Source organism: Tigriopus californicus, chromosome 5 (assembly GCF_007210705.1).
Source record: "Tigriopus californicus strain San Diego chromosome 5, Tcal_SD_v2.1, whole genome shotgun sequence".
Taxonomy (NCBI): Eukaryota; Metazoa; Arthropoda; class Copepoda; order Harpacticoida; family Harpacticidae; genus Tigriopus; species Tigriopus californicus.
The window spans coordinates 14,035,356-14,046,498 of NC_081444.1; the positions used below are offsets into that span (position 1 = coordinate 14,035,356).

The 11,143-nt window shown below is 40.7% G+C and overlaps 3 protein-coding genes across 3 annotated transcripts in view; 2 read left to right on the forward strand and 1 right to left on the reverse strand.

The window, feature by feature from the left end:
* The first annotated feature begins 3,309 nt into the window (after nucleotides 1–3,309).
* On the forward strand, nucleotides 3,310–5,098 carry LOC131880908 (uncharacterized). The gene is made up of 7 exons (XM_059227640.1): nucleotides 3,310–3,402; nucleotides 3,570–3,674; nucleotides 3,742–3,865; nucleotides 4,019–4,140; nucleotides 4,217–4,287; nucleotides 4,349–4,499; nucleotides 4,860–5,098. The coding sequence occupies exons 2-7, from the start codon at nucleotides 3,599–3,601 to the stop codon at nucleotides 4,985–4,987; spliced, it is 672 nt and encodes a 223-aa protein (XP_059083623.1). The 5' UTR covers nucleotides 3,310–3,402; nucleotides 3,570–3,598; the 3' UTR covers nucleotides 4,988–5,098.
* Nucleotides 5,099–5,309: 211 nt separating this feature from the next.
* Nucleotides 5,310–6,779, reverse strand: LOC131881316 (homeobox protein HMX3-like). The gene is made up of 5 exons (XM_059228153.1): nucleotides 6,772–6,779; nucleotides 6,141–6,436; nucleotides 5,847–6,088; nucleotides 5,687–5,782; nucleotides 5,310–5,591 (listed from the first exon to the last, which is right to left on the reverse strand). The coding sequence occupies exons 1-5, from the start codon at nucleotides 6,777–6,779 to the stop codon at nucleotides 5,310–5,312; spliced, it is 924 nt and encodes a 307-aa protein (XP_059084136.1).
* Nucleotides 6,780–8,590: 1,811 nt separating this feature from the next.
* Nucleotides 8,591–11,143, forward strand: part of LOC131881317 (1-phosphatidylinositol 4,5-bisphosphate phosphodiesterase gamma-1-like) — a 6,871-nt gene continuing 4,318 nt past the window's right edge. The window contains exons 1-5 of the mRNA XM_059228154.1: nucleotides 8,591–8,832; nucleotides 8,983–9,154; nucleotides 9,294–9,427; nucleotides 9,753–9,928; nucleotides 10,527–10,969. Of these exons, the coding sequence (XP_059084137.1) occupies nucleotides 8,591–8,832; nucleotides 8,983–9,154; nucleotides 9,294–9,427; nucleotides 9,753–9,928; nucleotides 10,527–10,969 (1,167 nt within the window). The remainder of the gene's footprint in view (nucleotides 8,833–8,982; nucleotides 9,155–9,293; nucleotides 9,428–9,752; nucleotides 9,929–10,526; nucleotides 10,970–11,143) is intronic.

An 11,143-nucleotide genomic window follows, 5' to 3' on the forward strand; every position in this document is an offset into this window, starting at 1 on the left:
TGGTAATGCCAAAGTATATGCTATCTAATGATAAATCCAATCAAATACCCAGCTTTTGAAAAAGCCGCAGTGAATCAAGTTGTGTGTTATGGAAAGGAAAGTGTATCACAGCAGCACAATAAAATGTTATGGAATGTCAATCAAGTGCGTTGGAAGCCAACCGAACATGAATAGTATTTCGTCAATTACTAGGGGTGCAGATTTCTGGCAAATCAATCTGCTCAAAATGGCAAATTCTTCTGGGCGACGTTTCTTTGAAGGAAACTTTTAGGGCTAACCACATCTACAAATCGAGACCCAATCGGATATCAGACGTAACACTGCTAAAAGATATTCGATCAATTAGCAATATAGGCTCTATATTTCGATTGGGTTACCTACAAAATGTAACAATCAGCGTTCTATCGGCTAGAACATAAACGTTTTGTGCAGGGAAAAGATCGTGCTAATATAAGGACTCTTATGGGACTCAAGTGACACATTCATGTAAAACTTCATCATATCCTAAAGGAAAAGTAGACTTGAGAGTAAAATTTTATTGTTCTGATACTCGTAGAAAAAATAAATGGCAAGACGAAATTCAATAACGCATGATATGAAACATTGGATTTTTTTTTCAATTCTTGGTTATTCTAGGCAAATTTGTTGTTGCTTATGGCGCTATTTACGAATCAATTGAACCTAAGATTTTCAAATTTTCACGGAAATATAACTTTTCTAATTTGACCAGGCCGAACTTATTTACAGTGCAGAACACCCTTCATTACATTGCTATTTTCAGGTTCAGAGATGCTGTACGCACGGCCATCAATTGAACTCCCTGTTGCTAGATTTAAACGCTATTATTAATGGGCCTGAATAATGATTTGACAATTATTTTGCCATTTACTTTTATGCAATAGACGAATGCAAGGTCTAGAAATCTAGAATTGTCATTCATCCTGTGTCTAGCCATCTCGTTCTTGACACGTGACTTTAAGTGCATTCGCAATTTTTGTCGCCCATGTCGCGGAATCTTTCCTGGAATCCTCAGTCTTCGATTTGATCATGAACAGCCAACATCTCACCGTGGTCTTGACTATTCTTTGGGGCTTATCTTGTCCGAATACCTTGGTAAAAGCATCAAATGGACTCAGAAGTGGAAGTAAGTGCTAGGTTGGACTTAACAATCTTAGACTCAGCTCTTCATAGTTTTCTATTCAAATTTAACAATCCAATTGATACAAATGATCCAATTCTCGATCTCATCTTCTGTCGATTAGAAAATACGATCTCAAAGCAAGAAGTCATGGTGGTACCAAGTCATTGTCATCAATTGTCAGGATTATCCTCTTGGGTTAAAAATTGAGAATTTAAAAGGAAGCTGCTACGGATCTGTGCAGTTCCAGACCATTCTATCTCCAACTACTTTTGGGCTACCACTATTGACCTTGAGACTTGAGCAAGATTAAGGACCGTTGTCAAGTTCCAAGATCCATCGTCAAAGGGATTCAGGTCACGGTTGATAACAATAAAAATAAAAGAATATATAAGAAAATAATAAAATAAAAGAAAAGTAGATATTTTTGTAGATTTAAGTTAAAGCGCTAATCCAAGATATCGGATCGGTCAAATTCTTAAAAAAATGGCAATTAAGTTTTGGGTCCATGTCTTTAAATTTGACAAAGAGGTGACTCTTTGGTGCCTAGATGTAGGAAATCATTGATGAACCTTCAATTGTTTCAAAGCAGATTTTAGCATCAGTTTCAGACATAGACTCCCACGTTACTTATGTAATAGAACAATAAGATTATATATTTTCCTGTATTATTCTTTCAGAACTTTTCAGTCTCTTCAATATCGTCAAATTTAAGGTAAAAAACGCCGTTTTCATTTTTTGATTGCGGAAAGCGACCAAGGTTAGATGCGTAATTTCAGAACGACATTTGTCCAGCATTCTCCAATCCCCAACTTAGTGGAACTTGCCATACCCAACAGGAATGCACGAAAAATAGCGGAATGGTAGATGGAAGTTGTGCTGCAGGTAAGAGTCTTTCTTATCTTCAGCAATGCCAAATTATGCTTTAAGCTTTGATTTTTTCATTACCTACAAACTTCATCATGATCCTAAAAAGTTCGGCATCAAATTTCGGGTTTTCTTGCCTCTAAATTTAAGCCAATTTTTGTTAACAATTCGAAGTTTGACAAAGAGGGGAGATGACAAAGGTTTTGTTCCACCAGGGACAGAAAGCCAGATATTTGCATGGTTCACCAAAGCTTTTGTACTTCTCGCTCCCAAGCATAAAACTTTACGTCAGAAGGTGAAATGATGTTTGGCAACTTGTTGCAACACCGGTCTCTTAAACATCAAAGTTTCAGTTTGGGATAACTTGTGGCCTTTTCCTTGACCATTGTCGATATGCAATGACCAACGTTTCACTTAATACTAGTGCTTCAAAACTGTGAAGTATCGAATACAATTAAATCAAGAGTATATCTTTCAAGCTGACTCATTTTGTTCATTCCAATTGTTTAACGCAATTATTTATGTAACTCATCCATCCGTTTTGTCTTATTGAGAAAAATGATCTGCAGATAAAGAACTGGCTTCCTCTTGAACAGAATCAAACGAAATAATTTTCGGGTTTATCGAAAATTGAAGCAAAACGCTGGAAAGCGTTTTAAGCGCTACAACCCCTTTGAAAAATTGGACCTAAGTGATAAATGACGAGTTACTTGTAACCACTTTGTTTACTAGAAGATCATGACAATGGGCCAATGGATATAAGGCCCAAAGTGCATAGATACGCATATCTCATCATATTTTAAAAACTTCAAACAAAATATCATCTTGAAGATATAATTTTCTATCACTTCTGCTTAGGATTCGGAGTTTGCTGCGTGATTATGAAGAGCGTCTGCGGATCGACAGTGGATAAGGCAAGAAGGGGACAATTTATTTTCTTGGACAATTATTCATCAAAATGTTGTTTTTTTCATGCAGAATTGTTCATATATTCAGGTACGGAAACTAATTTTTCTTCAAGTGATTCATTAGTCTTTCAACATGATTACCATCTTTGCGACTAATCGGAACAATCACTTTTTTGTGACCTATATTCTAATATAATTCTAGTTTAATTAAAATATTACAGAGCCCAGGGTATCCTCAAATGGATACCACTACAGGATCGTGCTCTTACATTTTCAGCCGAATCGCACCAAGTATGCATGAAAGATATTCGGACTTTAAAACATTAGGAATTGGTATTCATTGTTCCCTCTTTTGCAGATATTCGACAAGTCCGGTGAGAAAAAGAAACTTTGATTGGCAAACTTTTTTTAAACTTTGCAAGTGACATGTTTTTAGGCTAGATTTTGTGGAAACCATACTTTCGGTTGGCACTGGGCTTGAGATTCCGGGTAAGATATTGAAAAATCCAAAATATTGTACCCACCAGACGTTAAAAAAACTGAGCCTTCCGTCTTAGTAAAATATGCAAGCAATTCGGACTAAATAACGTGACATTTTTCTAGTAGTAAAAATAATGGCATCAGAAAAGTAATTGTTCTACGTTTCTTTTATTCAGGTCGTTGCGGAGATACGGAGGACAGCTTGATGGTGTCCAGTCCATTTGCCAGTAGTCCCAATGCCTTTCCTCCCTCTGTTTGCGGAATTCTTTCTGGACAACATAGTAAAAATCAAAATAGCTCAATCGTCAAGTAAATGAGTCATATAATGATTGAGCTCTTTTATTTTAGTGTACTTCGAAAGTGGCGACACTGGACAAGATGCTGGCAGTGTGACCGTTGAAAAGAATGCCGCCAATTTTGGTCGCAGATTCAAGATCAAAGTGACGTATATTGAGGAATGCAACCCACTCAGGTTCAGATGCATAATATTTCATCACCTAACCAACATTTTGGCACATGGGTTGGAATTTAGATTCTGCATGCTCCTCTCTTGCCTTAAATTATGTGCTTTATCCCTTTTACTGCCGTTATGTTTGGAATTAAGAACTTGAGTGACATGTTTTAGACCACCTAGTGGATGCACACAATTCTTCACAGGAACGTCGTCCACCATTCAATCGTATAACTACGAAGGACGACAACTCTTGGAAAACCAGCTTTACTCGAATTGCATACGACAGGAAGAGGGTAGGTTGGATAATTGAATGAGGAAGATTGCATCCTTGCCCGCATTCACATTTATGTCTCTTTTCGAGAGTTCCAGGGTTTTGCTCTTACACCGTTACCGAATCTCAAGAAGGGTCGTTTCGATTGTCGAATTCAAAGTTTGGCCAAGTAAGAGTTCGCCAGATCTGCACGGGTCCATCAGTTCTCATTCGTTTGGGTTATTTTTCAGATCAATTGTAAAAATCGGCCGTATCTTCTGATTCCTCGGCCTCATTTATTATTCGCCAAGAAGAAGGGTGGAGAAGGCAACAACTCTGATATGAATTGTGGTTCTCGGTTGGCAGAAGCCACAGGTGCCACGATGCCCTCCTCAGTCACTTGTAAGAGGGATCCATTCATTAGTCATAAGTAGGGATGGTAACTTTAGATCGTAAAAAGTTGGCCGAGAGAAATACGATTACAAATGAGACAACAAACTGAGAAAAAAAAATCCAGAGCTAAACCAGAAAAAAAAGATAAAAGAAAAATGATGATTTTGTATTGATTAGTTTATGACATGACTTGATAAGCATGTGCGTAAGTACGTAGAATCAAGCTCATGCCATGATCTTGCAACAATCAGCCCGATCATGCTAAACTTGTTGGCCGGCATTCTTCACCAATCAGAAAATATAAATTATATAATATATATAATATAAAAATATAAAAAAACATTTTAATGGTTCGTTTTTCTCTTTTAGCGGACAGAACCACTCCTTTTGCGGTGGGCGTGCGAACGGTAACAAGTGAAGATTTGGACATGTTTAAGAAACCAATTTTGATTGACGAGGAAGGGTTTAGTGTTAAATATGTTCAAAACCCATGTTAATTTGACTTATCACGCTAGTGGTTCTGCTCTTTATTTCAACTATTCATGAGTGTTTTTACCTTGGAAAACAGGGAGCAAATGTGACAAATAAACGCAACCAATGTTGACTAATAGCGAAAAGCATTGCTATTTATTATTAATGTTAAAGCTTGGTGGCCCTGAGCCAAATCGATCGTCAATAATACTTGGCCTAACATAGAACGGATGGGATGATCAAATTCACAACTGACACAGATTCGTGGCGACTACCATTTCAACCGCCATTCCCAAGACATCAGTCAGCATTGGGAGGATTTGGGATTGGCAAACATGGATCTACGTGTTAAACAAAAGCTGATCTTGGATGTCCAGGGTTGGACTGGCCCACGGAGGGCGCCACGGACGAGGTGGGGGGGAAGTATAAGGAGTGTGTTGGCGTGGGTGCCGCTAGAAATGACGAAGACCCTGATAAGGAGGCTGATCCTTCGGATGACACTGGGACTCCGCTCAACCCACCTTGAAGGAACAGTGGAACGCCCGAGAACGCCCGTAGATTCGAGGCTTCGTTATCGGCCGCGAGCTGGCGTTTCCATTTGTTCCTTCGGTTTTGGAACCAAATCTTCACCTGCAAAGCAAACGTCAAGAAGAATACATCATTTACGTACGAGAAATGGATTACAGGATAAGTAAATTGTGTTCTTGTCAACCAAAGAGACGTACTTGAGTTTCTGAGAGTTGCAGTGAGGCAGCCAATCCGGCCCGTTCTGAACTAGAGAGATATCTCTTGATATCAAAGGTCGATTCCAATTGAAACACCTGAAAGGGATTGAAAAACACAGTTACGACTGCTTGTGTCAGATGCGAAAGCTACATTCTTCACCTGGGATCGACTGAATACTGTGCGCGTTTTCTTCTTCCTAATCTTGTTTTTGTCCCCTGGATCCCCTTTACCATCCTCGTCGCCTCCCTCTCCATCTTCATCGTCCGAAGTCTTTTCTGGAGAACTTGAGCGCTGATCTTGGTGGTGCACATTCCGATGGAAAGGGTCATGGCCCGAACCATTCTTGTGGTCCAAGAATGAAGACGACGACGTTGTAGCTAGATGAGGTGGCAATGGATGGCCTTAAAGAAACATTCCCATTCCCATATTACATCTTCTCTTCAATATCCCCACCTGTGTTCCCTGCATTACCCGCAGCCTTCTGGAGTTGAAGAAATGGATGCACGGCCACTGCGGCAGCCGCAGCAGCCCGAGCATTGGCGGCAGCAGATAGAGTCGTGAGATCCAAGGGTGACCCCGCTACCGAGCTTACAACTGACGAGGGTAACCGCGAGCATCCGAAGGAGAATGGAACCGGATGATGTGGTGATCCATTTCCGTACAAACCAGCGGCCAGTAGGAGAGGTCTGGCGGCCGCAGCGGAGGTGACTGGGTCAAAGAGGTGATGATAAGGGGTTAATGGAGACGGCCTGAAAGGACATCAATGGAGAGGTTTACTTACTATGTGGTTTGCCCTAAAAAAAAGCACTGAGATGGTCGTTGTCAAATCTGTGATAATCCAGCCCATCTGCTCCCAATGTGAGCAGGAATGTGGGTCACAGTTGGGTGGCTTGGATACCGGAGGATTTGAGCACCACCATTACAATACATTAATTCCCCCTGTTTATTTCCTTCCCCTTGTTCAACGACGACGTGTACTCAACACTGAATGAGGGTCCGTGGTCCCTTGGGATCCGAGAAGAGAGGAACCCTAAAGCTCTGGGGTCGTGGAGTGATAATCATCCGCTCGAAGTTCATAACGTACACTTCCATTATGGTTGGAGGTAAATCAAGGTTAATACCAAGAGTTGCAATCGAAAAGAATAATTCGCTCCTAAGGTTCTCTTCAAGTTAAAAATGGATCTTTTCCCCTCAAAAACAAAAAAGATTGCAACCTTTTACTTTAACTGGCCACCTTTTAGATTTAGATCTCGGCTTCTCTCTTTACGGAATTCAGACCAATCATGCTTTCCAAAGTTAAAAGGTCTTTTCAAGCCCTTTTGTCGATGACCTGTAATCGGTTCTTATCCTCATGTCGACCTGCCTCACCATAATTAGTTAAAGGTGTTTCCTCCATTACAAAGAGCTGTCGACAAAATCCAGATGGTTTTCAAAACCAAAAAGAGAGCCGAGTGCCAAAATCAATTAACCCAAATGGCACTTGACTCGTGCTACGGAGAGTGGCTCCATTTTCTCGTGTCAGATCACATGTGGTTAGCATGTCGAGCCAAGGTGTTCCCGGGATAAAAAAGCGCTGGTTCGCCTCATTTGAATGGTATGCTCTCCATTACCCACTCACTCACCAACCACGAGTGCCATTCAAACCCGAGGGGGGATTCAGGCTTGGGGACCAATCGCTCAGCCCATTTAACGTTTATTTGTGACAGACGATTATCTTGTCGAGTGCGTCGAATGCATATGAGCGGGCTTTTGAATCTGAAATCGGCGATGGCTTCCGAGGATCTTATGACGTGGATGCGGTTCAACGCAATGGTGTTTATCAGCGTGGCGATCAAATTATCGGTTCATGCAAGTCCCGAAAAATACGGTTTGATAGTCAAATGTATTCCTGGCAAGGAACATCTCAGTAAAGCACCAGTTCATTGGTTTGGGTGGAGTTCATAGTTTTTGGAGGTGAACATATGTTCAATGGGAAATGGCGAGATAGACTTGATGAGTGAGCGAACCGAAGAGTTGTTGCGAGTGAGGATCCACCCTTGAGAGACTCCGATGATTGACTCAATAGCGACCTCTCTCTCCCCAGGGTTCATCTGTCTTCCAATATTTTAATTGGATAATTACGCCAAGACTCGAACGGGAAATTTGATACATCATCATCCTCTCCTAACGAGGACGAGGATTCAATGAATGGGAGTACCTTCCTTGCATTAATGAGACACACAGACGCAGAAACACAGAGAGAGAGATAGAGAGAGAGAGAGAGAGAGAGGGCTCAATTGGCAGTGAGGAAATGAACGTTACATTGATAAGAGTAGTCAATTACTTATGTTGTTCATTGTGTGCTTGATAAAAGACAACAAAGTTAAAGAAGAAGGCACAGAACAGTTCCTCTTCGTCAGCGAACACGGTCCCAATCCAGTAGTGGTGGAAGAAGGAAGGGAAGGAAAGCTGTCTGTCGCCTTTTCTCCGCCACCAAGAGAGGTAAAAGAAGAAGAGGCATGTCGCCACTCGTCGGAGATTTCTCGCCATTGGTTGGCTTCGCCCGCCTTTTGGCGGGGATCCCGCTTCAAATGGACTCGAATAAGAGCTCGGCGGAGGGCAAGACTACCAAAGAGCATAAATGAGTGATCCTGATCCTTTGCGACAAGGTATAAAAACATGAGATTATTCACAGATTATGCACCTCGAAACATACTAAGAATAAGTCAGCTATCTAATTTTCTAGTCGTTCCGATTGTCTGTATTGTTCAATGAGAACAAAAAGGCTCTCTCCATCAATCCATTTTCGATCCACAATTGCGTGGTTAGTACGAGGAACGTGGAACTAGTTGAAGGCACCGCTAAAGGCGAGGACTCTGACGAGGAAATCGAGGACATGGCTAATTGGATACTGACCCTTAAATATGGATCTCAATTCGTACCGACAGTTTTGCGTAAGCGTGCTGAAGATCTCGAATGCCCTGTGGGTTCCAATGTACAATATCTTTCTCTCAGATTTCAGGGGTCCGTCCCAAATGGAATGCGAGGAACTGGCTAATGAGTTAAGATGCCTGAAAGCTTTCGTTGTCAATCAGCCATACAATAAGAAAACGGAGATGCATCTTCATTATTTGTTCGATACGTCATCCGTAGATGGGGTTGTCAAGTAAGAGCGCTCACATTGATCCATTAAGCAAACCATGTCAGGGATCAGATTTTTGACAATCTGCATTAGATTGATCAACTTCATCTGAGACACAAGTTTTGTGTGACGGTATTTTGGTTTTACATGTTAAAAAAAAGAATCTCTTTTCAGACCAAGTTCGGGCGTGGTGGAGATGTGTGGCAAGATCCTGAGAGGAAACGTGAAAAGTTACGTCAGTTCGGAACGAGCGGGCTTCTCAAGGGATCAATTCATAGACTTTTTCCGCCGTGTTTTGAACAACCAAAAGAACCAAAGTGAAGCTCTCACCTTCTTGTTTTTCAAGGTAACTTTTCGAAACAAGTTGCATGCATCGGTGTGTACTGTATGTGGTAGATTTGACGACCATGGACGGATACAAATATAGATTAATTGAAGTGTCTACTAGTACTAGTACTAAAGTACTAGTTTTATGGTCCCTTCAGAGTTGCAAGAGAAAAGATCGGGTCCTTGGCATCATCGGCAAATCCTCTTTTGAAGGGTTCTTGGAGGAATCTCAAGGAGTGGAGCTCAATGAAGACTCGAATGTAGCTCTCGAAATGCAAAGTTACATAACCAGGTAATAACAATATCTTCCGCAATTTGGGTTTGTAACGATGAGTCACGCTCAGTCCATTCCCTGCATATTTTAGTGAGTATTCGTGCAGTGTGATTTTGCTCCTTTTACGTCACCTTTCTCATAACATTGATTTTGATTTGATTTCCTTAATGTTCTGAGAATTTATGCTAATGCTGAAGTTCGGAAAGAAAAAGAAGAACGGGTCCACCAACGAGGAATGTTTTGTTGCATGTGTTAATGATGATAATTATTTTGGACCATGGTTTCTTTTTGTGTGTTTCGTCCATAAATCCAGCGAAAAATCAACCAAAGTCATCTTTTCCAGAGTGAGTGGCTTGCGCGTCAGTATTCAGCCTCATTTCTCGGTCGAAAACTTTTTGGATTATTTGTTCTCGCCCAAAAACGACTTGTTGGATCCAAAAGTCCACACTGTCCACCAAGATATGACTCAATCTCTCGCCAGATACTTCATTAACTCGTCACACAACACTTATCTGACAGGTCGGTCAAATTTTCCACTAAATTTGAATAAACAGCTAAAAGAGTTTGGGTTCAACTTTGCATTTGTAGCTAATATCTAAAATAGGGTCCGAAGGCTCAATTTGCTTTTAAAAATTTTATGTGTGTGTTTGTTCATCTTTATATCAGGCTACCAAGAGGACCTCTAAGGCACAATTAGTTTTTATCTTGCATTTTCATCTTGGATAAGGGGTCATTCAAGAAGACTAGGCAACATACTCATTTAAGTAAACCAATATTCTTTTTACAAGGGACCTTTCAACAGTTGTTGCTTAAACGATTTTGTGTGCTTCAATCTTGATAAATGTCCAGACGATATCAATTGAGTAACATTAATCAGAACAATGTCAATCTGGGGGCTGCCAATCAGTTCAGAAAAACAGTTTTTTTTATCTTTGTACGTTTTTTGTTGATTCGTACGTTTTCATCGTCAACTAGCAATATATAGTATTATAGTACATAGTACATAGTACATAGTATATATAGTATTGGTATCTTGTTTCTCAAAAGTAACAGTTTTGAAAATGGTTTTATGCAAAATTAAACCCTAGCTAACCGCGACCCTCTTACTTTTTTTTAGGGAACCAATTGACCTCGGATTCAAGTGTTGATGCCTATGAAAGAGTTTTATTACAAGGAGTTCGGTGCATTGAGATCGATTGCTGGGATGGACCAGATGGTAATCCGATCGTCACCCATGGGAGAACTATGTGTTCCAACATCAAACTGGTCTCTGTGATCCGTTGCATCAAAGACCATGCCTTCGCTGCCACTCCATATCCTCTCATCATCAGTATTGAGGATCATTGCTCCATTGCTCAGCAATCCGTGATGGCAAACATGTTCAGAGACATCTTGGGAGACTTGCTTCTAACAGAAAGAATCGAAGAAGAGGAATCAAACCTTCTACCTAGTCCAGAACAACTTAAATATAAAGTCCTACTCAAACACAAAGTCCTGAAGGAGAATCCTCAAAAGTCGGTCTTTTTCGATGAGGAGGATAGTATCAATATTCCTCCAGAGGTAAGCTGATACATTTCAAAAGATTTCCTTTCAAAAGTAATGAAACACTGTTTATTAACATGGACAGTGTCGGGATGATCTTTGGATCAAGTTGGACGGCGAAGATGCTTGGCGAAAAGCCGAGCTCTGTTTGACTGGATCCATTTTGGAGATATACGATTACGAGGACGAATC